This window comes from Vicugna pacos, chromosome 10, assembly GCF_048564905.1.
Source record: "Vicugna pacos chromosome 10, VicPac4, whole genome shotgun sequence".
NCBI classification, from domain to species: domain Eukaryota; kingdom Metazoa; phylum Chordata; class Mammalia; order Artiodactyla; family Camelidae; genus Vicugna; species Vicugna pacos.
Window position 1 is genome coordinate 68,300,033 of NC_132996.1, and position 26,934 is coordinate 68,326,966.

The 26,934-nt window shown below is 57.4% G+C and overlaps 1 protein-coding gene across 7 annotated transcripts; it reads right to left on the reverse strand.

Annotated features, from left to right (window-relative positions):
* Positions 1-4,659: 4,659 nt before the first annotated feature.
* On the reverse strand, positions 4,660-23,263 carry CDC42BPG (CDC42 binding protein kinase gamma). Of its 7 annotated transcripts, none has more exons than XM_072970237.1 (38): positions 23,000-23,263; positions 20,326-20,417; positions 20,163-20,246; positions 19,698-19,793; positions 19,236-19,384; positions 18,614-18,707; positions 18,150-18,350; positions 17,793-18,041; positions 17,306-17,385; positions 16,358-16,455; positions 16,181-16,261; positions 15,821-15,927; positions 15,546-15,725; positions 15,166-15,258; positions 14,914-15,035; positions 14,765-14,837; positions 14,493-14,599; positions 14,292-14,406; positions 13,954-14,102; positions 13,785-13,873; positions 13,419-13,471; positions 13,237-13,335; positions 13,081-13,140; positions 12,682-12,787; positions 12,233-12,366; positions 12,011-12,150; positions 11,835-11,916; positions 10,961-11,177; positions 10,334-10,357; positions 9,972-10,034; positions 9,250-9,849; positions 8,078-8,175; positions 7,913-7,997; positions 7,688-7,808; positions 7,427-7,550; positions 7,154-7,277; positions 6,944-7,029; positions 4,660-5,861 (listed from the first exon to the last, which is right to left on the reverse strand). In XM_072970237.1, exons 1-38 carry the CDS (start codon positions 23,157-23,159, stop codon positions 5,805-5,807), a joined length of 4,692 nt encoding a protein of 1,563 aa, XP_072826338.1. In that variant the 5' UTR covers positions 23,160-23,263; the 3' UTR covers positions 4,660-5,804. The 7 variants fall into 7 exon arrangements, with proteins under 7 accessions (XP_072826338.1, XP_072826339.1, XP_072826340.1 ...); XM_072970238.1 differs by having other exon boundaries at positions 13,237-13,332; positions 15,163-15,258; XM_072970239.1 differs by having other exon boundaries at positions 7,433-7,550; positions 15,163-15,258.
* Positions 23,264-26,934: the final 3,671 nt, after the last annotated feature.

The window sequence follows — 26,934 nt, forward strand, 5'->3', positions numbered from 1 at the left end:
GTCTAGGGCAGCTGAGTGAGGGATATATGGAGAGGGGATCACCAAGGACTGAGTTCCGGGGGACCAGCAGGAACCAGCAAAGGATTCTGAGAGGGACAGGCCAGAGAGATGGGAAGAGAACCAGAGGGGTTTCTGGTTTAGAAGACCAAGGCAGAGGCGTGATCGACAGGGTTGGGTGCTGCCCACAGGTCAGCAAGCTGAGCACCAAGGACTGACTGCAGTTTGCTCTGTGAGAACCCATGGTGACCACATTAGGAGCATTTGGGGAGAAAAAGCCCCAAGTTCTTGGGCTCAAGAAAAATGAGAAGAAAGAAATTGAAGAGACTGATAATACACAACTCTTTCATGGAGCTTTACAGCAAAGGGAAGGAGAAAAATAAGATGGCAGCTGCAGGGAGAAGAGGGTTAAAGGAGGTCGTGTTGTGGCTGTTGTTTAATAGGAGCCAAAGGAGGACTCATGACCTTGAACCGATTATCTTGAGCAGGTGGAGAGAATGGGACTTACCAAATGGCAGGCTTGTCTTTTGCTAGGAGCGTGAATAGTCCAGCCACAATAATTGGAGAGAAGGCAGAGTACATGGGCACGTGTGGTGGATACTTTAATTTTCTCAATGAAATAGCAAGCCCAGTTGGTCTCCCCGCCAAATGCTGCCTTCTCAGTGAGACTTACCCAGGCCTGGCCAGCCTATTTAAAATCACACTCTCCAACCCAAATTCCTCTTTCAATCCCTCCATCCCACTCTACTTTTTTTTTCCCTAAAGCATTAACACCTTCTAGAACAGGTTTTCTCAACCTAGGTACTATTGACATTTGGGGCTGGATAATCCTTTTTTTTTAAATTAAAATATGGTCAGTTTACAATGTTGTGTCAATGTCTGATGTACAGCATAATGTTTCAGTCATACATATACATACATATATTTGTTTTCATATTTTTCATTATAGGTTACTACAAGGTATAAACTTGTTGTTTACCTGGATAATCCTTTGTAGTCTGGGGCTGACCTGTGCCCTGTAGGATGTTTAGCAGCCTCCCTGGCTTCTACCTCTTCTAGATGTCCCTCCCCCTGTTGTGACAATAGAAATGTCTCCAGACCCTGCCAAATGTCCCCTGGGAGGAGGAGCAAAATTCCTCCCAGTTGAGAACCACTATTCTAACATCTAATATAATTTACTTCTTTGTTTTTTATTTTCTCCCACCACCAAAATACAAGCTCCACAAGGTCAGGGAATGTGTCTGCTTTGTTCTCTGAGGTGTTCCATGTGTCTAGAGTAGCGTCCTGCACAGAACTGATGTTCAACCAGTATTTGCTGAATGAATGAATACATTCATACAAAGGGGTGATTATGGCAATTGAGGTGGAATTTAGGCTGTGTGAGGAGGGACGTAAGGAAACAAAAGGGATGAGGGACAGCAGAAGGGTGGCAAAATCAATGGATTGTAGATTCCAATGGGGTCAAAAGTTTATTGGAGTTGGGGTGCTAGAGAGACCTGGAAAGGTAGGGGTGTTGGTTAGAGAGTAGGATGCTTGGGGTTGAGATTATGGGGAGGGGGTTGTCGCCATCATTCACAATAAAAAGATCTAAAGAGATAAATTAGGAGTTCCAGATTTGCAAATATTAACTACTATATATAAAATAGATTTTTCAAAAAGTTTCTTCTGTATAGCACAGGGACCTATATTCAATCTCTTGTAGTAACCTATAATGAAAAAATATGAAAAGGAGTATGTATGTATATGTATGACTGAAACATTATGCCTTACACCAAAAATGAACACATTGTACTTCAATTAAAAAAAAATAAAAAATTCTAGAGCAGTGCTTCCAGTAGAAACATGAGCTGCATATGTAATTTTAAAATTCCTAGTAGCTGCATTAAAAAAGTAAAAGATAACAAGTGAGAGTAATTTTAATAATATATGTATCCAAAATATTATTTCATCTTGCAATCAAGATAAAAATTAATAATGATCATTTATATTTTTCTCCACACTAAGTCTTTGAAATCTGGTGTGTATTTTATACTCATAGCTTATCTCAATTCAGACAAGTCACAGGACCTCGTTGTGCAACAGTAGTGTATCTGACTCCAGACAAGTCACATTTCAGGTGCTCAGTGGCTGCATGTGACCAGGAGCTCCCATATAGGACAGTGTGGCTGGCTCTCCAGTATGGCTATGGAGTGAGTGGCTGGGGTGAGATGGAAGACAAGGTCATGGGAGAAGATGGGCTGAAGGAACTGAGAGACCTGGCAGTTGGATCATCCACATGTATAGCAAAGTCTCTAAGAATTAAAATAGGAGTAGGATGGAGACAGTGACAGCAAGCCAGGAGCTAGAATTATCAAGGAATGAGCCATGCATGGGTTGGGAGATGTCTGAAACAGAGTGGGTGGTGTAAGCTGATAACTTGAGTTCGAAACTGAGTACTTGAAAGGAGGAGAGAGGAGGACATCTATCAGTGGCCCAAGGATCAAGGAGGACGCCTCCCGTACCTCCTGGCCCAGTGGCAGGAGGAATGTGAGTCCGTGTGTCAGGAGGCAGGGAGCAGAAGTGGCCCCAGGGAGGGCAAAGTTTCTGCTAGAGCAGGAGGGTTAAGGACTCTTTGCAGAAGGGGGCAAGGACATGGGGGCTTTTGCTGAAGATGGACCATCAACTCTTGAGCATGTGGTAGACAGCTATCAGGAGCTGAGAGTGGAGGTGGAATCCAAAAAAGGGATGGTCAGAGCTATGGAGAACCCAGGAGCTGGAGCCCCTGTGGGGAAACTGAGCAACAGGGACAAAGAGCAGGGCAGTTCTGATGGTCTTGAGGCAAGGGTAGGATGGTGGTCCAGCTGTGAGTGTGAGAGCATGGAGAGCAGAGCTTCCCGCCAAGGGTAGGAGGAGTCTTGAGACTCTGACTTGATTTCTGCTGATGGAGGCAAAGAGGCTGGTGGAGAGTGGTCCCTATTGATGCCTGGGAATAATACTTATGGGCATATATGGAACACATTGACATAAATTAACTTTAATAATAATAGTAACTTCTGGTGGTTCCTTATTCTTAAGAGACGCCTGCAAAGTACTTAGGTGCGAAGTTCAAGTTGTCTGTGACTTACTCTCAAGTGGTAGCAAAACACATGCTCTATATCCACCTTTATGTGGATAAAGAGGGAAAGCAAAAGCAGCAAAATGTTAACAATTGGCGAATCTAGGTGAAGAGTGTAGGGAGTTCATATTCTCTCAATCTTTCTGTAGTTGTGAAACTTGTCAACATAAAACTTTGGGAGAAAAAAATTTTTTTATTTTTATTTATTTATTTATTTATTTCTATGGGTTTTTTGTTGTTGTTGTTGCTGTTGTTTGTTTGCTTTTTCAGGGGGTAGGTAATTAGGTTTATTTATTTATTTAAATGGCAGTACTGGGGATTGAACCCAGAACCTCATGTTGGCTTAGCATGTACTCTACCGCTGAGCTATACCCTTATTAAAATATTAAATATTAAATGTGAAAATATTTTTAAAATTTAATGTGAAATTGTGAAAATCATTTGGCTATATTATTGCTGGGTGCTGGGGAAACGGCCACGTCTTCAATTTGGTGAGCATGGCTTGGAGGCCTTAGCTTGCAGGAGGCCTCAGCCCCTCTGCCCTGGCTCCTCTCTTTGGGCTTCTGCATCTCCATGGGCAGAGCAAACGCTTCTTGAGTGATGAGCTGAAGGCATTTTACACTCATTATCTCACCAGAGTCTCACCAGAACCTCCCATGAGATGGGTTTTCCAATCCCCACTCACATACAGGGACACTAAGGCTTAGAGAGGTCAGGTAACTTGCCCATGATTGTACTGTACTGGAATCGAGTGTGCTCCTAAACAGGCCCTGGAATTCCGTGGATGCCCTCCAATCCCTGTCTCCAGCCAGACCCAGGCACGCAGGCCCCTTTTCCCTTAGTTTCCCTACCTTTAGTGTCATCCACAAGACTGAGGGCACAGCAACCAGCCCCAGGCCTGCCCTGGTCCCAGCACACAGGCGTTACCCTCCCTCCTCACCCAGCCCAGTCTCAAGGCCTGGGTCCTGCGCTGTCATGGACATCCCAGCTAAGAACAAGTGAGACCCCTCTCAGACCTCCCCTCCCACTACTCCTCTCACCTGGGTGGGGCACTGTGTGTGCCCTCCAGATCACCTTCCTTCTCCACACTGCTCTGCACTCCAAAGGCTGCTCTATTGACCGCAGAAACTGAGCTCTATGGGCCTCAGGCTGCTGCTTCCATTTGGACAAAAGGAAGCAGGAGACGGGAGGGAGGGAGTAGACTGAGGTGGAGCGACTAATTTCCTGGGCTGCTTTCCTGCTTGGCCATTGCCAAGGTCTTCTACTGGCAGCCACAGCACCTGCCGGAACACCTGCCTCTTCCTGCCCGGCTGGCCTAGGGGTGCTGACAGCTCCCTACTGCTGCTAGGACTCAGGGCACTGCCACTCCTTGATGGGTTCCTCAGTGCTGCCCACATTTTTGTAAACCATCCCTTGGTTATTAAACTCTCCTCATTGACCCCCCATTTGAATGTCATCTGATTTGTGAAAATACAGGAAGACAACCTGGTTTTTAATTATCCCTGATTCCCCCACTCCTCTCTCCATCCTCCGAACCCCAGGAAGACAGATCCAGGCGGGGAGGCCAGTAGCTTACAAAGTTATCTTTATTGCTTTCTTACTGCCTCACAGAGTGTCAAGGTTGATCCCTTATGGGAATATGGCATTTGAGAAGATAAATACTTAGGTTGCCCCCTACTCAGCAGTAGGGGGAGGTTTAATAAAAATAGCAATATAATAACAATAATAATGACTGTGATCAATAATAAAATACCCCTATGATCCCCTAATACACAGGTGGTTGAAGCTTTGAGAAAAAGGACCCCGCCCCCTTTCTGGGAAGGGCCAGTGTGCCTGGAGACCTGTAGGGTGCCCATCTCCCACCAAGTAGCCCTTATAAATACCCCTCATCCCATCCCTGTAGGAGTTATCTTCCTCCTGGACGGATTAGATGACAATGTCAGTTGGCTCCTGGAGCCCCTCCCTGTTCCCACCCCCACCAGCTCACCCAGAAAGAAGGTGCCAGGACGTGTGCTCTCCCAGTGCCCTCTCCCGACTCTACCACTTCCTCTGGTCTCCCTCTTCTCTGTTGCTCCTCCTTTATCCTTCTCTCCTCCTCTGGATAGCTTTCACCTCCTTCCAACCACTATCCCCTCCTCCTGCACTTGCTTTCCTCCCCCTTGCCTCTCTTACCTCCTTCACCTACATCCTCTCACATTCTCTATTCTTCCTCTGGATCACAGCCTGCCTTTTCCACCCTGACTCTGAGCAGAGACTGGGATACGTCCCAACTCGGCCTCTCTGCGGGTTACAGTCCACAGCCAAGACCTTAGACTGCTCCCAGGGACCCAGCCCTCCTGTCCCTCATCTCTTACTCTTACTCTCAAGCCTCCTGGGGCTTGGCCCTGGAAATTAAAGCTTTGGCACAATCACCCCTGGACACCAGGGTAGAGGGGCCCCCAGGGTAGAAGGGGGCCATCCTATTCCCTGTGGCTAGCACAAGCTGGGGCTGGGAACGGAGGGGAAAGGCAGGACGGGGGCTGGGAGTCAAACCCCATCCCACCCACCCCAGTCCTCAGAACCCAGGCCAGCCTCCCCATCACTGCCCAGTCCAGGCCCTCCCTGAGTCTGAATTTCCACACATCCCGGACCAGCCAGGGTATGGCATTCCTCAAGCTCTTTGCTCCCTTGAGTCTCTAGGTCATGGGATTGGGGTGGGCCCCACTGGAAGGTGTCAAGGGGAACTCTCGGATTCAGGGGCTGGCGGGAGGCTCCGGGGCCGTTCTGAGACCTGGAGGGGAAAGAGAAGGAACACAGGGTAGAAAGAGGAAGGCAGGACTCTCCTCACTGGGCCGGTGCCTCACAGAGGCTTCCCCAGGACCCACTGCCTGCTTCAGCTGGGCCCTCAGAGGCCAGATGTGCAGTGGGGTGGAGGTATGCAAGACTGAGGAAATCCTACTTAATCCTGGAGTCCAAATCAAAGCCCCTTTGTTCACTCACTCCTTTCTACATTCAATAAACAAAAATGCTTTACTCCAGGCAGAACATAAACTTGACCTCCATTATCAAGGAGCCCAGAGTTGAGGGAGGAAGACTGGTACCCAGATGACAACCACAGCACAGCAGAACTGACAAGGAGGGGGTGGGGTCACCAAAGGTGGTGCCAGCCCCAGGGAGGCCCTGACCACCTGACCAGGCAGCCAAGTGGTCTTTGGAGAAGGTGATATTGGTGCAGAGCCTTGAAGATGGCCTGGGCTTTAATCAGGATGAGGACAGGAAAGGGCATGCAAAACAGTGGGGATGGCAGTGGTAAGAACCTGGAGGTGTGAAAGACCTGGGCAAGTCCCAGGGCTTGGTGTGGCTGGAGTTGGGGTAGCAGTTGGAGCTGTGGTTGGAGGGTAAGTGAGAGCCTTCCCAGATCCTCTCAGCTCTTTCCCTGTCCCTAGCCAGATGGACTGCTCCCTCCCCTCACCTCTCACCCCTAGGCTGAGCCTCTGTTAAGAATTCCGAGAGCTCCCCTTCTGTGGTGCTCTCCCCGTGTGTCAGGCACTGTGCTGAGGTATCCTCACCTCATACAGGTCTCATGATAATAACCTCATTTTACAGGTGAGACAAGCTCAGGGAGGCTGGACACCTCACCCTGGTCCATACTGCTGGGACAGTCAGAGCCAAGATTCCCATCTAGGCTGACCTGCCTCCAGGCCCCTGATGGGACCTCCTAAGGGGTGAGACAGGTGAGAGTCAGCATCGCTTAGGATCCAAGGCAGGGATGGGCTCAGCTTGTTCTCTGGCCTCAGGTCTTAGGATAGGGCCCAGCACAGAATAGAACTGCCTGCCTTTGAATGGGGGAAGAGAAAGCCCCTATTAGCTCACCTGTATCAGGGAGGCTGCAGGGCTCGGAGATCCCTGGGTGCAGGACACGGATTCACTGGACAGAGATGTCCAAGGCTTCCTCTTCACTGTTCCGGGAGCAGGATAAGCAAGGGAACAAAAATCCAGGGTCAGATTTGTGGGGGTCCAAAGCGGGTGGAAACATAGGGGCGGGACGCAGAGGTAGTGGAGGCTGTGGAGCTGGGGCCTTACTGGGGTCCAGGTCTCCAGGGAGGCCATCACTGCTTATGGAGGCTGGGCGCCGAGAGGCCTCGGAGAAGCTGTGGGGCCGCTGCGGGCCAGAGCTGCGGGCACCTTGGCTCTTCTCTTCTGGAGCCTGTTGGGGGACAGTGTGGAGGGCTGGGACCAGGTCAAATGAACCGCAGTTGGTCCCCTGCCTGGACACGCTGTTGCCCCGGGTAAGCAGAGGCGGGTGATTGGCTCAGCCTCGCCGGGGAGGCTTGTGATTGGCTCCGGAGAACTCACTCTCACCAGGGGCAGGTCCTTGACGGTGGGCCTCCCTTCTGTAGGGCCCACGTGCACCAGGTGGTTGAAGTTGGTGGGCGTTGAGATGAGCTTGGAGCGCACAAAAGGGTCCTTCAGCATCTCCCTGAGGGTGGAAGGGGTGAAGGGAGGGGTTTGACATAAGTGACACCGCCCCGCCCTCTCCTGGGGGGTGGGGCTTGTGCTTCACCCCACCCCCAAGAGCCGGAGGCCCAGCCCAGCCGCTGCACCACGCAAGCGCACCTGCGCTGCTGTTGCAGCTGCTCCTCCGACACTCGGAAGAAGAAGCGGCGCTTGCTCTTGGTACGGAACAGTTGGCGCCGGCTGTTGTCGGTGAGGTTGGGGATGTCGAACTCGTCCTTCTCTGCGGGAGAAGCAGAGCTGGGCCGTGCTCACAAGACCCCAGGGTCCCAGTCAACTGGTACTCAGGGTCACACACCTCCCTGCCCCTCACCCCCACTCTCTCACCTGCCAGAGGGTTCCTGAGGTAGGTGAGGCGGACCTTCTCCGTGCCATAGAGGAACAAGGAGCCCTCTGGGTTCAGGGGTCGCACCTAAAGCAGGGGCAACAGAGGTCACACCACACTATCCGACCATACCCCAGTCCAGCCCCAGGGTCTGAGCAGGCCCTCACCTTCTTGAGTGGCACTGTCTGGACCCATTCTGCTCTCCTCACATCAAACACATCGATGGCATTCTCGCTGAACACTGTCAGGTAGGGGGCTGCGTAACCTGCAGGGTGGGAAACTGTGCTGTTTAGCTCCAAGCAAGTCAGGCACCTCTCTGGGCTTGTTTGCTCCCTCTGTGTCACAGGGCCCTGTGCGCTGTCACAGCACAGTAACTTCCATGCCCCTCCAAAGGTCCTTCTGAAGACTCCTGATTGCCCCACCCAACCTCCAAAGCAAGTCAGAGATAAGGATCACAGAGCACTCACTAAGCCATGTCAGACCTAGTTCTAGCCATGTTGCATATTTTTTCTCCTTTAATTCTCAAACAACTCTGGGCAGGTAGTAGTATCGCCCCTAACTTACAGATGAGAGAACAGAAACCATAGCGCTAAGTCACGGCCAAAGTCACTCTGTGGTGAGAGCTGGGAATTGGCCCCAGGCAGTCTGGATCCAACGCCTACACACTGAATGTCTGTGCTACACCCAACCCACAGGCCCTACCCCAGAAAAGCAATTGTTCATGAACAATCTTTCTCTGTCCCTCCATATCCTATCACACTAGCTACCTGTGGAGGTGCAGGACTCCCTCACTATCCCATTCATTAATTCCTCCAAACATTCATAGGCCCTGGGGTGCACTTGCCTGGGCTGGGTGCTGGACATGATGAAGCACCAGCCCCAGTCCATCTGCAGGCCCCCAGTGCACCAAACCAGTCATTATAAGAAGGTGCTGAGAGCAAGGCAGAGATGTGAACAGAGGTAGGAGGGCAAAAAGGAGCAAAGGACCCATGGTGGTAGGGGCAGGCAGAAGCATGAATGCAGTGATAATAATGACAGTAATCATGGTGCCACTTATGGAGGGCCTACCAGCTCCAGGCCCTGAGCTGCTATGGGGGTGGGCTTGGCTAAGAGTTCACCAGGTACAAAAAGGAGAGTAGTTCAGGCAGGGGGAAGAGCACGAGCGAAGGCATGGGAGAAGACCTCCTGCAAGCCAGAGCAGGGTGTGGTTGGACAGGGGGCTACACGCTGGCCTCCAACGCCAAGCTCAGGAGCCTGGGCAGGACCCTGTCTTCCTCCAATGTGTGGGCTACATCACAGGGGCCGGGCCCCACCCAGCCTGGCCCTCCACAGGCCTTACCCCAGCCCGTGGGCACTGCTGGCCACAGCAGCTCGTGGATGCGAGACTTGCGGCCGGCGCTGTCCACGTAGACCCCAGCAGTGGTGAAGAGCAGCAGGAACTCACTGAGGCTGAGCTCCACGGCGCCCAGCGCCTCACCCAAGCCCCCTCGGGACGGTGGCAGCTCCTCAGGTACCAGACCGGCCCCCAGCGCTAAGGGCGCAGCCTCGTTGAGCAGTGGGTAGAGGGTGAAGGCACCAGCCGCGCCCACGCACAGCCGGTCACCCAGCAGCCCCAGGCTCTGCACAGGTGCTGGGGCCTGCAGCTCGCGGATACGGCGCTGCCAGGGCCCTGGGCCTGGGCCCAGTTGGTAGCAGAGCACCTGGCGCTTGACTGCGACACAGAGCACAGGGGTGCGGGCCTGTAGGATGCGCCCGGCAGCCAGGGCCTGGCAGCCTCGAGACTCAGGGATCTTGGCGCCTGCTGCCTCCGCATTCTCCAGCTCGGCCAGGGCAAAGAGGCGTACGCTGGGGCCACGGCCACAGAGCACGACCAGCAGGCCTGCGGTGGGGCTCACGGCCAGCCGCTGCACCCGCCGGCACTCGCCCACCTGGAAGATGTCTGCAGAGTTGGCGAGGGAGAGTGTCACCGACAGGTGGCTGAGGAGCAGCCCAGTGCCCATCCTCCTTGTCCCTTGGGGCTGACCCACACCCATGCCCGCCCTGGCCCAGCCTGGCACGTACCGTTGCTGTGTAGATGGATCACAAACAGCCCCTCTTCGGTGCCCAGAGCAAGGCGTTCCCGGTCTGGTAGAGGGAGCAAGAGGTCGGGGGTCAGGGGGCCCATCCTGAGACAGGAGACTAGGCAGTCCACCTGCCCTTGGCAAGCCTCAGTTTCTCCTGAGGACACAGAGACGGCAGTCCCACTGTCCCTGAATCACTGGCCCCTTCAGTTCGAGTCTGGACTGGCTCTAATGGGGAAGTACCATGGGGACACGAGTTGGGGTGAGTGGCCCCCCCACCCCGAGCTGTGGGATTTGGGGTAAGTCACGTCACCTCTCAGAGCCTTGGTTTCCCCTTATGTAAAGTGGGGATAATAATGGTACCTTTCTCACAGAGCTGCTGTGAGGCTGTGAAGAGATAAAGCAACGCAGGGTGAGTGTTAAGCTCACAGCAACCCCTGCTCAATAAATGCCCAGTCCCCCAGCTCCCAGCTGGCACAGGGGACCTGGATGACGAGGGCACTCTCTCCCATGGCTCCTGTCCTGAGTGACTGCAGGAAGTCCTAGCCCATCAAGGCAGGGGCTTGCCAGGGCCGGGGGGCTGGGGGAAGCCGGGGGGTCCCGCCTCCTCTCCTCTTCCCCCACTGTCCATTATGGAGGCCCTGCTGAGCACAGGACAATGTGAGGCTCCCCCATGGTCCCCAGCTGCTGGTAAGAGAGCAGGAGCGGAACACTCCTGTATCTCTTACTAAAGCCTTTGGTCTTTTCACTTACTTGACATTCTTTGAGAAAAAGCAGAAAGGGATGTGCAGAGAAATGGGGTGGCAGAAGCCAGGCTCTCACCCCCTAGCCCAGGTCCCTCACACAGCCATGCCCAGGGGAGTGCTGAGGAGGACACACGTGCAAGAGTCCACAGCTCAGGGCTGCAGGGATTGGGCAGTGACAGTGGCCCTAGTGACCAGGCTCCTCCCCCAAGCCTGCCCGGGGCGGCCCCCTCAGCACGAGGCTCACCGATGATGGCGGCACAGAGTGTGTGGGGCAGCAGTGGCAGCCCGTTGTCATAGGCCTCCTTGAGCGTGTACACAGGCCGGGGCCTCGGCCGCGTGTCCCGCAGCAGCTGCTGCAGCTCACCCAGCACCTGCAGCCAGCACTTCCGCTCCCCCTCGCTCTCTGCCAGTAGCAGCACGGTGCACGTGGCAGGCGGCACTGTCAGCTGGGAGGCTGTCACCTATGGGCGGGGACCCAGGCTGGAGGGCAGGGAGCTGAGAACCAGCCGTCTTTCCCGCCCTCCTTCCATCAGTTGATGCTTATTAGCACTGATGTGGGCCCAGTGCAGTGCCAGGTGCTGTCATGCAACAGGTGGTGAGCCAGGTGGGGAGATCAGACAAGCACAGGGACAGCTCCAGAGCTCTGGGACCAGTGCCATAGAGGGGGAAGGACAGGGCCTCTTGGGAACACAGGGTGGGGCTCCCTAACCCAGGATAAGCAGTGAAAGACAACCTCCGAGCGGAAGAGACATTTCTGCTGGAGCCAGGGAGGGGGTGGGGGTGAGAAGAGTAACCAGGAATGCTGGGGGTGGGGGAGGGGCTGGCAGAATCTGAAACGTACAGCCTCAAGGTCACAGTCAGGAGCACCCTGAGGGCGATGGGGAGCCACAGAAGGGTCCTACATAAGGCAGAATCCAGCCAGCTTCATATATGGAGAACTCACTGCGCTGCAGGATGAAGCGTAGCTACCCTGTCCAGAATGGAGGCTATTGTAGCCGTCCATGATGGGGCAAGGGGGGCAGGACGCAGGAGGCAGCCATGGAGATGGATGAAATTGGCTGGAGTGGGGCCAACATAGACGCGGGCAGAGGTCTGGCCCATCCTGCCCCCGAACTTACCCTAAAGATGCGTGGCAGGTCCCTGGATTGGGCGTGGATAACATCAGAGGCCAGGACAGGAATAGCTGAGAACTGGGGGTCCCTGAGAGGTTCATGGAGCAGGTCAGAGGTCACATGGCCCTGGCTGCCCCGTTGACCCACACATCCCCTGCCCAAAGCCACTGCCTGGCCCCCACCTCAGATCCAGTGCCTGCAGGAGGGCCCCGCTAGCTGGGCTGAGCCTTGGGTCTGGGGCATCGAACAGTAGCAGGCGTGAGTCACTGAGGGCAGCAAACACTCGCTGCCAGCCCCGACGGACACCTGAGGGCCGTGGCACCTGGGGGGAAGGCAGGTAAGGGAGGGCCTGCCAGGCCCTCAGCCCACTCACCCATCCTTCCCCTCCCCTAGTGCCAGCTTACCGACAGGAAGCCCTCGTAGGCAGTGCCCGTGCCCGTTTCGGGGTGCACTCCCAGGGCTGTGTGGAGGCGGTCAGGGGGCACGGGGCAGGGTGGGGCCTGTGGGGCACAAGTCGAGTGACAGAAGTAGCCACAGGCTGTGGGGAAAATGGGAGCCGAAAGATGATGTGAGGCTGGGTGGGGACAGCCCAGGACCAGGACTCTGGGCATTCCCAGCCCCAGCTTCCCTCAGGCCATGGTGGCACCTGAGCTGTCACCAACTCCCCATAAAGTCAGAAAAGAAAAACAGAGTAAACTAACAGTGAGAAATGTTGACTGGGAAGTGCCAGTGGTCTGAACTGAGAGAATCAGCCTGAGTGAGTCAGGATCAGGACCACTTTTCATTCCCTCCACCCTAGCGGCTGTGGCTGGCGCATGGGAGGCGGGTGTGCAGGTGGGGCAAGGGGTCTCACCATCACAGCCCAGGCCCTGGCGGCCCAGGCCCAGCATCAGCGAGGTGCAGCGGAGACACTTGGTGGGGGATGGGAAGCTCCTTGGACGCATCGTGTGTGAACCAGGCTGGGGAGGGGGACATGCCCATTACCCATGCCTGACCACAGCCTCCCAGGGCGCCATGCCCCACCCTTGAGGCCACCCTGTGGTGTCCAGTGAGATCAGGGAATGAGCCAGGTGGCTGTGTGTGAACTCTGAGCCCCAGCGATCTGTGGTCATACTCAAAACTCATTGCCATCGCTGCCATTCCCAGTGTGGTCTGCTGGCCAGGAGGCATGTGGAGGGACCCAAGCAGGTTCTTGGAAGCCTGGCAGAATGACTTGGTGCCCCCACCCCGCCCTGCCCCTCTGGGTGCTGACCTTTGCAGGAGGACCTTCTACAGGGGCGGTGTTAGCAGCAGGTGCTCTGGGGAACACAGCCTGCAGGGGAGGGCAGGCAAACAGGTGAGAAGTGCGCAGGCAGAGGGTGGAGGTGGGGCCCAGCACCCCGACTGTGGGTCTCCCGTCTGTCCTCACCCCCAGGCGCAGGCTGCGGCGGCCCTCTGGCCTCAGCTCTGGCTCCACGCCAGGCCTCGGGGCCTCTCCTGAGATGCCAGAGTCTTTGGCAGAATCCTTCTGGGGAATGGGATGGGGGCAGAGTCAAGGCCTCTGTGTCCTCCCCAGGACTCCTCCCCAACCAGTCCCGCACCTGGTCTTACCTCTGAGCTCCGGAAGGACAGGAAGGGAATCAGCGAGTTTGAGGGCTTGGTGTCTGCAAACAGAGGGTGTGGGTCACTGGGGGTGGGGTCCCTGGCCCAGCCCTAACACTTGTTTCTGAGAAACCAGGGCCAGCAGGGGCTTCCACCTCAGTTTCCACCTCAGTAAAATGGGGAAATGAATGCAGGATGGGGGAGGGGGGTGGGCATACAGCAGGTGCTCGGTAAGTGCTAGCTAACAGATAGTGGGTTAAGCAGCAGAGACTGGAACTAACTTGTTTTCACAGCCCTGCAAGGTTATTGTGTGACCCCCTTGGTGACCTGGAGCGAAGGACTTGCTCCAGGACAGGCAAGCAGATGGCTACATACCTCCTGGCCCACGGGCCCGCAGCTCCTCCCGGAGTGCAGCCAGCTCCTGCTGCAGGCCCTGGTTCTGCTTCTCAGCCTCCTGTAGACCACTGGGGAGAAGCGGGTGAGGGCTCGCCACAGGCCTCTGCATGGGTCGTGGGTCCCTCGAAGTGCATGCCCCTAGTCTCACCTCTCAGCCCGCAGCTGGGCCTCCTGCACCTGCGTCAGCTGCTCCTGCAGGCCCTGCTTGGCCCGGATCTCAGCCTCCAGTGCTGACTGCAGCTCCAGCCTGGCCGAGGCCTCCATCTTCTGCAGCCGCCGTGCCTTCCACTGGTGATCCTGGTGGCCAGGGAGCACCAATATAAGATGCCCAACCCCCTAACCCAGCCTGGCCAGGCTCAAAGCCCCAGCTTTGCCCCTGACCCGATGTGAGCTTAGGCAAGTCCCTGATCTTCCATAAGTTCAATGTCCCTACCTGTGGAGTGAGGCTCCCGGCACCCCTCCCCTCCGGGTCTCCACAGGGCTCACCAGCGGCCGGGTAGGGAGAGTCTGGGTGCCCACGTTCCGCAAGGACTCCAGCTCCTCAGCCATCTTGGTGGCCAGGGCCTGCAGATAGCCTCTTGACACCTTCTCATCATTCACCCTGATTGGGAAGGGGGCTCACCATCAGGGGCTGCACCATCAGCCCTGCCTGGGCCCAGCCCCCTCCCCTAGCCCCTTGGCACCCACCAGCTGAGGATGTCGGCGATCTGGGCCTCCCAGTTGCTCTCTGTCTCCCGCTGCTCACCCTCCAGCCTCTGCTTGCTCTGCTGCTCCCGCTCCAGCTCTTCCACCAGCTAGGGATCAGGTGGGAAGGTGGGCTCAGCCCCCAGGGGCCCTAGCACCCATGAGTCCTGCCTGTGTTCACCCTTCTCACCCAGCAGCTGCCTGCAGCCTTGGCAGCTCTGACCATCCACCCTGCCAGCTTCCTGTCTCTCCGGCCCTCTGCCTGCCCTGCTCACCCGCTCCTGCTCCTGGCTCAGCCGCTGGTTCTCCTCCTGTAGCCAGCTGAGAGCCTCCTCCTTCCCACTCGTCCTACAGGGAGAAGGATGACTCGATGACCCCCAGCTCAGGCCCTCACCCTGTCCCCTGCCCCGACGGCCCTGCTTACCCGTGGCTGCGGGCCTGCTCCAGCTGCACTCGCAGGGCGGCCACCTCCTGCCTCAGCTGTGCTTCCTGAGCCCCGCCCTCAGGCGTTCTTGTGCCGTTGGTCTCAGAGGCAGAGTGGACAGTCTGGAGGACACGGAGAGGGGTCAGGGCAGGGGCCCAAGAAGCCATGATCCACCCTACCCCCGGAACACAGACCTGGCCCTGAGGACCCTGATTGGGGTCAGGCCAAGAGAAGGGGGCAAGGCCTCACCACCTTGACTTGAGAAGATTCCCTCTCAAGGCTTTGTTCCCGCTGTCTCCGGAGCTGCGTCACCTCCTGGCTCAGCGTGGCCACCTGGGCTTGCAGCTGTGACAGGGCGCAGAGGCAGCCAGTGCTGAGCTTGTTCACCCCAACCTTCCACCTTGCTCTAGACTCTCGGGGTCTGCCAGCTGCCCTCGGAGTGGAGGCAGTGGACGCCTGTCCATACCCCCAAACCCCCGTTCCCTTCCTCAGGCCTTGGCTCACACAGTGGGGGTGCCAAGGCACGTGGTATTCCCAGCACCTTGAACTCGGCTCCCTGGGCTGCCTCCAGCCACACCTGGAGTCACAGAGGCAGGACCCTGTTGCTGTCCCCACCCACTCCCATCACACACCTCCCTCCGGGCATCCTGGGCCTCCTCCAGCTGGGAGTTCAGGGTGTGGGTCTGGTTGGCCGTGGCTGCCTCTCTCTCCTGGGCCTCCTGCAGCTTCCGGAGCAGCTCCTCCTGCTGCCCCTGGGCTCTGCATAGCTCCTGCTCCTGCGACTGCAGCCCTGCCCGAGCCTCAGCCAGCTCCTGGCGGGCCCACGTGGCAGGCAAGGCCTGGAATCAGGGCATGGACCTCCTCCACATCAAGCCCTGGGCCACTCACCCACCTCACTGAGCCTTACCTGGAGGAGCTGGTCTCTCTCTTGCCGAAGGTCACTGTCCTGGTCTGGGCTACCAGCCGGGGGCCCATCCGTCTGGGACAAGGGGGCCTTGCTGTCCCTCAGCATCTCTGCCAGGAATTATCACTGAGACCCGCACACTGACTGTCCCAGCTTCATCCAGGAACTCTACATGCATGGAACCCTCATCCCTGCTCATTTTCTACATGCAGACTCAGAGAGTTTAAGATACTTCCCCAAGATCACACAGCATGTACAGGGCAGGGGCAGGACTGGAACCCAGGTTGGACCCAGGTGTACTGGGAAAGCAGCTCAGCTTCCAAGGTGAGGGTAGGGGGAAAGAGGCGGGGTGTGGGGAGTTACCTGACAGCTTGTCCTGTAGTGTCTGCACTTCCTTCTGTAACTGCTCCAGCTCCCGATGCTCTGATGAGGTCTGCAGAGCCTCTGTGGTGGGGGGCACCCACAGGTGAGGAGCTAGTCCTGCAGCTGCAGACCCCAAGGCAGACCCACCTGCCATGGCCCAGCTGGATCCCCCCGAACCTTGGAGTTTCCAGCTCAGCTCTGCCTTCTCCTGCTCCAGACAGCGGAGCCTCCGCTCCAGGGCAGCCAACTGCTCAGAACTGCTCTCAAGGCCCGGACTGGGGAGATTAGGGCAACATGAGTTGGCGGAGAACCACCCTCACAAGCTTCCTTCATTTTTCTGCATCCAAACATTCATTCATCCAAGAAACACCCACTACACACAAGCTCTGTACCCAACTCTGGGCTCTGCTGGGAAGAGAGAGAAATCAGACCAGGCTCCGCCCTTGGGAGGCCCCAGGCCGGTACCATGTGCAGCAGCCCCAGGCAGTGAATCCAGGGCCCTCTGGGCCCTGGTTCAAACTCCAGCCCTGGCCCTTACAAGTGTGTGACAAGTGACCTTAGTCACCTAACATATCAGAGTCTCAGTTTCCCTGCAGGAAAATGGAAGTGATGACAGGGCCTCTTCCAAGGGCCGTTAAGAGGACTCAGAGACATAGGCCCAGAGAGCCCCACCCCCAGCACATAGCACTCCATGAGTGAGGGTCAGACCGCCTGCTTACATTTCACAGCCCCTACTCTGCCAGGACATTGCTGCGGCTGCAGGCCAGCCCTACACATGGAATTGGGCTGAGAGCATCCTGCCCATTTTACAGAGGTATAAAGTGAGATTCAGGGAGCAGTACTAGGCTTCTGGCTTGGAGTCCAGTATACTCCCAGCCAGCCATGGAGGATCCTGTGAGGGCAAACTGTGCGTCAGGACCCGGAGGGGGCGTGGCTTCACCAGACCTCGAGGACATAGGGGGTTATCCTGCTGAGGGCTTGGAGCACGCTTCCCGAGCCCCTGTCTCATGTAGACACCAGGTGGGCCATTCAGCCACTTTCCCAGAGTCCTGATGGACAACACTCCCAGTGTTCTCCGCCTAGCAGCCCCCAGCTTCCCACCAGGTGTGTGAGGACTAGGCTCACCTGCCTGAGGTGTAGGTGAAGCCCACAAATGGCAGGTGGTGGCCTAAAAAGGTCCCGTGGGAGGGTGGTGGCAGGGTCCCCTGTAGGAGAAGAAGGTGAATCAGAGTCAAATAGGCTCAGCTCCAGGCAGAGGCTTGAGACTAAAGAGACCCATTGGGTCTGGGCGGGCCAACCTCCTCCTGCTCAGGCCTCCCCCAAAAGACTGTAACTTCCACAAGTCCTTGAGGCTCTGGCCTCCAGGTGCTGCTGGGAGTCTTCTTTCTTACAGGATTTCTGGTTAACAGGATGAAACCTGTGGTCCAAAGACCATCACTTGGCACTACCTACCTCAGTGCAGGTGAACCATAACTCCCATGAGCCTCTGGGGTCTGAAGACGTCATCTCCAGCCCAGCAACTGCTTTGGGGAACTTTGCAGGGTGGGGGAAGGGTCCCACAGCCACTGAAGCTCAAGGCAGTTTTCCTACTGTGGTGGGACCTGCCACTCACTGGATGGTTGAGGGTGTCATCATCCACGTCGAAGTTGGAGGTGTCCATGGGCCCCCGAAGCTCAGGGATATAGGGGGCAGTGCTGGTTGCCAGCCGCTCCCAGTCCACGCCTTCAAAGAAGGGGTGGTTCCGGAAGTCGTCCAGCCCCCCGCGGCCCAGACGCTCCTCCTGGCGGCACAGCAGCTGGCGGATCAGGTCTCGGGCACTAGCCGGCACATCAGGCACATCTGGGGGGAACTGCAGGTGGTCCTGCAGGCCCAGGGGAGGGGTGCAGGTGAGCATCCAGGATCACACCCCAGCCCCACAGATACAAGAGCCCTGCCGCCCTCCCAGAACCCCAGGGCCAGGTGACCAGACCTCATGGTTCATGATCTTGCCATAGGTTTCCACCAGGGATTCAGCATAGAAGGGTGTCTCTCCAAAGAGCAACTCGTAGGCACAGACCCCCAGGGACCACCAGTCGCACTGTGGGCCATAGTGGCCCTTGCCCTCCTCCATAGCCTGCAGGATCTCAGGGGAGATGTAGTCCGGTGTCCCCACTGCCACCGATGAATCCACCTGTGGGTGGTGGTGTTGATGACATCATAAAGACAGCTTCAGGCTTGGCTGGGCCTTCTGGCCCTTCCCCATGGCCCCGGGTCTGGACCTAGCACCCCTACGCCCTAGGGCTTGGCCAGCTTGGTGCCCCAACCCTGGCCCCTGGTCTAGCCCTTCCTTCCCTTGGGAGTCTGATGCCACCTGCACTAGGCCTGGTGCCTCTCATTCCCCTGGGAGCTCACCCAGCCGGGATCCCCTGCCCCTACCTGGGGCAGGGTCCTTACCATGCCACTGTTGTTGAGACGTAGGCAGGAGCCAAAGTCAGCCAAGCGGATGTGCCCGTTCATGTCCAACAGGATATTGTCTGGCTTGACATCCCTGGGGAAGGGCAAGGAGAGTGAAGGCTTGACCCATGTGGGTGGATGTGTATTTAGGCACATGGCTGGGTGGGCACGTGTACACACTAGTATGTGTACACTCATACATGTTCCTGCGTGCATCCGCAAGCAATGTGTTTGCCTGCGTGTGGAAGGGGGAAAGGATGGTGGCCAGGCATCCTGGCTCCCAAGAAGGAAGAGTGGTTAGGCTGGGGAGAGAGACCCATAAGGACAACCCTTGGAGGCAGCAGAGTGTGCTACGGGGGACACAGGAGTCAGACTTCTCAGTGCAACCCACAGCTCGGCCATCCACTGGTGAGGTCACCGCGAACCAGGTGTTACCTGTACTAAGCCCTGACTTTCTCATCTGTAAAATGGGATGATAACAGCTCCCATCCCATCACATAAGGTTTTGATGTGAGAATTCAAAGGTATCATGCATATGAAGTTCGTAGCACAGGGCTTGGCACATATGTGGTCAGCTGTCAACAGAGGCTAGAAAGGGTAGCAGGGGCTTTGGGGGCCCCACCTGTGGACATAGCCCAGCTGATGCAGCGAGTGGATGGCCAACACCATCTCGGCCAGGTAGAACTGGGCCAGTTCAGGTGGGAGGCGGTCCTCAAAGCGGCTCAGCAGAGTGAGGAGGTCTCCTCCAGCATAGTAGTCCATCACCAGGTACTAGATAGTGGCGGGCAAGGGGCAAGCATCAGATGTGGGGGCATGGTGGGCACTTGCCCCAGGGCCCTACCTCCCACCTGCCTCACAGGGGTCCTGCCTCTGGGAAGGCAGGGCCATTTCTCCCAGCAACTCTGGGTGGCCAGTTCCCAGCCAAAGCTTAGGCAGGAGGCTCCAGGCTGGAGCTGGAGGGGAGTGGAAGCCTCTTGGTCCCATAGGAGGGGTCTCTCTCCCCTTGGACCAGCACTTCTGACCACCAAAGGCCTTCTCCTTCGTCCTCAGGTAACTCCCCTCCAACTTTGCTGAGCATCCTCACCAGGTACTCCTCATCTTGGAAGGCATAATGCAGAGCGGTTACCCAGCGGCTGTCACCTTTCACCAGAACATCCCGCTCCTCCCGGAAACAGGCCGTCTGCAGCAGTTTTGGAGAACAGTGGGTAAGGGACGGGGGTGAGATCAGAGCCCAGAAACCCCACCCACCCTTGCCAGCTCAGGGGATAAAAGAAGACTCAGTAAGTCTAGGAGCTCAGATCAAGGTCACTTGTATGAGCCCAAGCCTATGATTTACAGCTCTGGGCCTCAGTGTTATCATAAGGAAAATGAGAACAACTCTGCTTCTTCTAAGAGACTTATTGTGCGGAAGGGATAGGAGGACTCCTCGGCTGCTGGGGATGGATCCTCTGCCTGTCTGGCAGCCATGCCCAGCCACCTCCTGTGCAGGTCCCCGAAACCAGGAGGGTTTTTTGCAGGGCCCTAAAGTCCCACCAGACCCGACACTGACCTCTGCCCTCTTCAGCATCTCCCACTTGTGCAGCATTTTCATGGCAAAAATCTGTCCACTCTCCCTCTGCCTCACCACAGCGACCTGAGGCCACAGAGCACTGGGGTCAGACCAGCCTGGGTGTGAACACCCTCCCCCCACCAACCCAAGGCCCTTTGCTCACCTCCCCGAAGGCCCCTCGGCCGATCACCTTCAAGATCTCAAAGTCATCTCTCTGTAGCCGCAGCTCTTTCACCTTCGCTACAAAGGGGCTGACTGAGAGCACATAGAGTGGGGCTCAGGGAGCCTGTGGGGAGGGCCCCAATTCCCTCTCACCTGGGAAAAGCCAGGAGCTTCAACTCCCATGAGGCCAGGGCAGGAATGACCTCCCCAGGAATGGCCTCTGGCCAAGGGGTTGAAAGAGCAGCAGGCCCTTTGGCCATGATCCGGCAGTGTGGAAGGTGGGGTCCTGGCCCTGCTGACCACCTGGCCGTGGGATCTCCCTGAATGTACAGCTCCCTGGACCTCTGTCTCCAGACTCCAGGTGGACTTTACCCCAGGGGCTGATGGGACTTGTAGTCTTCCCTGGCCTGGGGGCTGACCCTGGCTGGCCAGGTCACCCTGGGACGATGGGGATACCGTTCCCACCTCCAGCTTACAGTGCTTGGCCCCCTAGCAGGACCAGGCCAGGGCCTGTCTTGGGAAACTGGACGGGCAACATTCCTTGTCCCCAGAGAGGCTCCTCTGCCACTGAGGAGCTGTGGGCCCTGGTCCCAGGACCCTGTAGGCACAGAGGTACCTGGCTAGGGTGAGCCTGGGGCGGCCCCGGAGGGCAGTTCGGTCACGGCTCTGCAAGACTCTGGCAGGACAGGCTCTGTGCTCCCCATGTGGGGCGTCCTCAGTCTGGACGCACAGAGAGGTCTGCCCAGGTTCTCACAAGACTAGAAAACAGCCAAAACACCTTTCCCTGGCGCCCAACGCTGGCACCTGAGAGTGTGAGCACTCAGGATCTCCTCCAGGCCTGACCGGCCCTACGACTCTGAGCCCGGCCTCCCTCTCTGGATGCAGATGCACCTAGCCAAGCACCTCCTCCTTCTCAGTCCCTGACTCTCCCAGGAGGGACATCTCTAGCCACTCCCAGGCCCTTCCCAGGACTGGAGGAGCCACAGGCCTGTGGGAGGGAGTGGGGTCCTAGAGACTTAGGGGGGTGAGAGTGAGCAGCAGGGGTCGGGGGCAGCTGAAGTCTGGCTCCCTGCCTCAGTTTCCCCCTGCCAGCAGGTAAACTCCCTGCCAGTTGGGCAGGTCTGTGGGTGGGACAGAGAGCTGCTCCACAGGTTTATCAGGCAGAACCCCCGCAGCAGAGGTGGTGTGGAAACCTCAGTACAGAAATTAATTGTCTTTCCTGGGCCCGTGTGTGCAGCTGGGGAGGAGCAGCCACGGGCCTCCAAGGGGGATCCCAAGGCCAGGGCAACTACCCATCAGCCAGACAGGGGCCAAAGCCAGGGACCCACAGCAAGACGCCCTCAGGAAAGGTTGCCCAGTCCCCTTGCCTCGCCACAGGGATGGGGGCTCTGGGCAGGAGTAGGTACAAGTTGGGGCAGGAGCAGAGTGAGTCACCACCCTAAGAGTTACCTCGGGAGATGTCAACAGACAGGGGTCCAAGACAGAGGTGCCAGAGGCAGGCAGGGAGGAGTGCACGTGTGCGTGGGCATCACAGTGAGTGATGACAACATGGTCAGGCACACACACATAAGATGCAGGAGTCCCGGGGAGATGGGCAGGCAGCAGAGGCAGGGGCCTGCTGACTGCCTTCACCCTGGAGGAAAGGGCTGGGGCTGGGGCTGAACACACTGGCATGTCTCACAGGCCCTCAACTGTGCCAGGCCAGGCTTGTGTCTGCCCAGAGCTCAGGAGTGCCAGGAATGCTAGTCACCCACTGGGCAAACACTCGCCTCACCCCGCCCTCCAAGCTAGGCCCCCATGCTATCCCCCTAGGTCCTGGACAGGTGTAACCAGGGAACCCTGGGGCTGGCGCCAGTGCCCACACTGTGTTCAGGATCACCCAGGGCCAGCCACTCCCAATGACTTAGATGAGTCAACCCCAGAAAGGGCTGCAAACCCACCTCCAGCCTGGCCCCCTAGCCCTGGGGAACAGCCCTCAGGAAGCCTGACTAACTGCTTGCGCACAAAGGGCCTAGGGTTGGTTCCTGTGTCCAGTCTGGGTGGTCTTGTGTGCGGCGGAAATGGAAGTGTGTGTGTGTGTGTGTGTGTGTGTGTGTTGGAAGTGGAGGATGCCTGCAAGTAAACAAGTATGTAATAGCCAGCATAGGTGGGGTGGTGAACAGGGTTCCCTGGGTCTCTCCAGGGGGTGCATGTGAGCGTCTCAGTGTGTCTGTGTGGAATGTGGGAGACTGAGAAAGCATGTGTGTCAGTGGGTCACATGCACAGGGTTCTGCGTGTCAGACAGTGTGTTCTCACCGGTCATGAGGTGTGACTTATGTGAGCGAGGAATCCTGGACGTGACTGTGCGGAGTGTGTATTGTGTACATGTGTCTGGGGTGTATACTTGGGACTAAGTTTCTGCGTGTCTGTGTGAGATGTGTGTTGTGCACACGTGCCAGGTTCTGGGACTGGAAACAAGTGTGTGTGTGAATCTGAGTGAAGGTAAAGTGTGCAGGTGACCTAGAGGGCTTGGGGTACGGTGGCATGTATTAGGGTCAGTGCGGGCCGTTTGTAGGGGGGAATCCGTGGGAGTGCGGCTCCCTGCGGGAGGGTCTGTGGGCGTGGAGCACGGAGGGAGAGGCTCCTGACGCGGTGTCCCTCGGGCCACCCCCCATGGTCCCGCCCGGGGCACTCACCCCAGCTCAGGAACTGCGCCACGTTGCGCTCCCGCCGCAGGGGGGCGCTGCTGAGCTCGTGGTGCAGCCCCAGCAGCAGATCCAGGAGGCCGTCGAGCCCCGGGCCGCCGCCGGCCTCGCCCCGTACCAGCCGCTCCAGCGCGCGCAGCCGCCGCTCCATGGCTGCGGCCGGAGCCCCAAGCCCGGGCTAGAGTCGGGCCGCCCGCATGTCCGCCCGTCGGTCCGTCTGTCTGTCGGTCCGCGGGTCCTTTCGTGCGTCCTCCCCCCACCCACCCGCCCTCCCCGCTGTCACCTTCCTCCGCTGCCGCCTGTGCGCCCTCACCTGGGCGCCCCGCCCCGCCCTCCGCCCCGCCCCCCGACGGACGGGCAGGTGTGTGCCGGCCAATGGGAGACGCAACTGGAGGTGAAGGTGGGAGGGCGGAGGCGCGCGGGGGCGTGGCCAATTCCCGGCCAGGAAGTGGGGGGGCGGGCCCTGAAAAGTAACGCCTGGGCGGGGCGGAGCAAGGAGAGGGTCCCAACTCCCGCCGGACGGTAGCCCAGATCCTTGCGCGGCCCCAGACCCACCCCTACCGGGGTTCTCGCCGCGCCCTATCCTAGGTGGGGGATGCCCGGGGCACTGCAACTTCCCTCGCCTCCTGGGATAAGGGCCGTCTCTCAGCGCGGGGAGAGGGGCTGGGGACGCCCGCGGCCCCGGAGCCAGATGGGAGTTGTAGTCCGTCCCCTCCCCGGGATGCCGGCCGCTCGGCAGCGTTCTCCAAAAAACTCGCTAGTTTCTGATTATATTTTGCTTACATCGTTACAGCCAACCTGGGTAGGTGAGGCAGGGAGGGTTAAACCCATTTGACAGATGGACACACTGAGGCTTGGGAAGGACGAAGGTGAATCGAGTGGCTTAGGGTTAGGAAGCCCCAACAGCTAGACCCTGGAGTGGGCCCGGGCTGGTAACTCCACCATAAGTCTTTTTATGCCTAGGCAGGAGCAGGGCCTGTGGCCCGCCTGGAACGTGAGGGCCAAAGAGGTCCAGGCTGGGCTGGAGGAGGTGGGAAAGGGGAGGGACTGACTCTGTCCAGTGGTATTTCTGATTGCCCAGCTGTCTCCAGCTGGACCAGACGCCGTGGAGCTGTGGGGCTGTCCAAGAGGAGGGATCAAAGGGTGGGGCATTTTCGTGGCTTTAGACAACAAATTCTTCCATTAAAAGTTCTGTTTGGAGATGTGCCTCCTCCCTCAGATGGGGACCTTCTTGAAACCAGACAGGGTTAGTTTCGTGACAAAATTCTTGAACTAAGCATCCCTGGCAGCACACAGGGGACTTCCCGACGGGTCTCACACTTGATCTCCTCAGAGACCTGCCCTGTGGCTTCACAGGCCCGAGGTCTGTGCAATGGGCTGTCTCACCCAAGGCGGTCGGGTTAGGGAAGGGAGGCCAGGATTCAAACCCAAATCTGGGGATGCTGTCATTGCCTCTGTGACGGGAGGGGGGTGGGGATGGTGTGTTGAGCCCTCCTGGCTCTCACCTGAAGCGTTCTAGGCCCTCCTTAAGGGGGCGGGGCAGAGGTGGGGCCCATGGGAAAGATTCCCACCCTCTGTGGCCACAGGAGGGCGCCAGAGACCAGAGTAGGGCCAGGTACTCAAGCTGGGAGCAAGTTCCTTTTTCCTGGGGAACAGGAGGGAAAGGGTCCTGGGTAGGAAAATGGGCCATCCCTCTTCTGCCCTTCTTGGACACCCTGATCCCTCACCCCAACCCCACCACAGTCCCCAAGGGTCAGTAGTCAAGGGCCAACTGGTGAGGACTCTGGGTCTCACCTAGGTCACTCCCTGTGTGATCCTTAGCCTCTCTGAATGTCAAGTTCTCAACAAGTCTATCCCCTGCCCTTCGGACTCTGTCCCACATAGTACAGCAGAGGGGAAACAGCCCTCTACAGCAAAAACAGTCCTGCTGGAGTCTTCATGGGGCAGAGCTGGGACTGGCGCTTGATTCTATTTTGTCCTGTATTTGGCTTTGTCACGACCTTGTTGCAAGCCTCGGTTGCCTTGTCTGTAAAAGGAGGTTGGCTCCCTGCATTCCTTTTCTATGCAGTTGTAAGGTCAGAATGCCCCTTGGGACTCAGTCTGTACCTGAACTCCTGCTCCAGCCTCAGTGAGTAGCTAGTCCCCCAGATCTGCTGTCAGAAGAAGTTCCAGCACTTGGCCCTGCTTTGCCCCAAGGAGATCTATTCTCTGATCCAACGGTGTGTGGCAGGGACCCTGGCCCAGCGGGTGGGTACTCTGCAGATGAGTGAGTCTGAGCAGGAGAACTCCACCACCCCTCTCTTCTCACCAACCTCCTCATTCACACTCCTCCAGTCACTGCTTTCTGGAGACCCACTCAGGTACAGGGTCAACTGCCCCCTCCACCCTCCCAGCCCACCTAAGCCCCTTTGGCATTGAGATGCTGGCACTAGCTCTTACCCAGCCCCGAGGGGTAGCAGATCGTGGTGATTACACCGCCTCACATTTCTCTGGTGCTTCCTAGCATTTCAAAGTGAGTGCAGATCTGTTATCTTCACCAGGGCCCTGCCAGAAGGAGGGAGTTATTATTGCCCTCCCTCGTTAACAGATTGATACCTTGAGGCTGGGGTGGTGGGTAGTGGGTTGTGCCAGGTTCCAGGCCTAGGCCAGTGCCTGGCAGCAGAAAGGCAGCATCTGGCATCCAGCCCCTGGGGACAAGGAAAAGGGAAAGGCCAGACTATGGTGGACTTGATGTATGTGGGCTTCTGAGGAGGGTCTTAGATGGTGAGAAAAGGAAACTGTCAGCTTAACAACTGACCCAGGCCTAGCAGAAAGAGGACAGTTCAGATAAGGGGGACCCCAAAGAGGTGGAAGGTGAGAGCCCAGTGCAGGTGAGTAGCAGGAAACCCGGGTTTCTTGACCCCTAGAGCACAGCCCTCTGAGTCTGTGTCTGGGAGGGGCCCAGACACAGGGCAGGCTTTGGGGTCGTTCACATCCACACCCACACCCAAATCTTAGGCGTCCTGACCCTGGTCTGTGGTTCCCCTTTCCCCAAGGTCGAGGTTCAGCCGCCCATGGCTGAGGATGAGCCTCTCCCAGCTGTGCCTCCCAAAACTGCTCTCAGCAGATGGTCCTACAGGGCTCCTGCCCTTGGCCACAGCAGAGGTGCAGCGCCCTACTCTGCCCCAGGGAGTCAGAGGACAAGGAGAGGCCGGCCTTGGGATCAGACAGCCCTGCCTCCTGTTGGCCAGGCGTGTGGCCTCTCGTGAGCGACTTCCTCTCTTTCTGGGTCTCTGTCTCTGTGCACAACGGAGAACTGGGCCAGCTCAGGTGTGGGGGACAAAGGGTACGTGGACTGGCCTCCAGCTGTGGCTGGAACAGGCCCCTAGGAGGGGCATGTGATTGGAGGGTGGAGGATTGTAGAACTGCAATCCTGCTCAGGCCTCTGGTTTTATTTAAATATATCAACTGCAGTGGCTTGGGGGAGGGGCTGATGCAGATGGTGGGGCTGAGGGTCCCTACTCCCTAGGCTAGTCTTTGGCAGCCCTATAAGCCCACTCCTCTGCCCACGGCACACCAGGGGTGTGTCCTTTGAAAAGTCCACGCTCCAAATGGGTGGACATATGGTGATTTCATCATCCTGGCTTTTCTTCCAAAAACCTTCCCTGCTGCTCCAACACGCCATAGGGGCTCCCACGCTCCACAGCCACAACGGCTGCAGCCCCATGTGGTTTTATAATTATCAGTCCTTCTGGGCGCACTGGAAGCCAAGCCCAAGCCCCCTCAGCCACCACCCCTCTGGCCCTTGGGCGCCACGAAGTCTGCACTCTGCTCCAGGGAAGGGTGGGTCCCACTTGCTTTGTTCTGAGAGTTGGGTGGGGTGCTGGGCTCTGTGCAAGACCCTCACCCAACCCTGATCAGCCTCCCTGAGGTACTCAGGAAAGGCG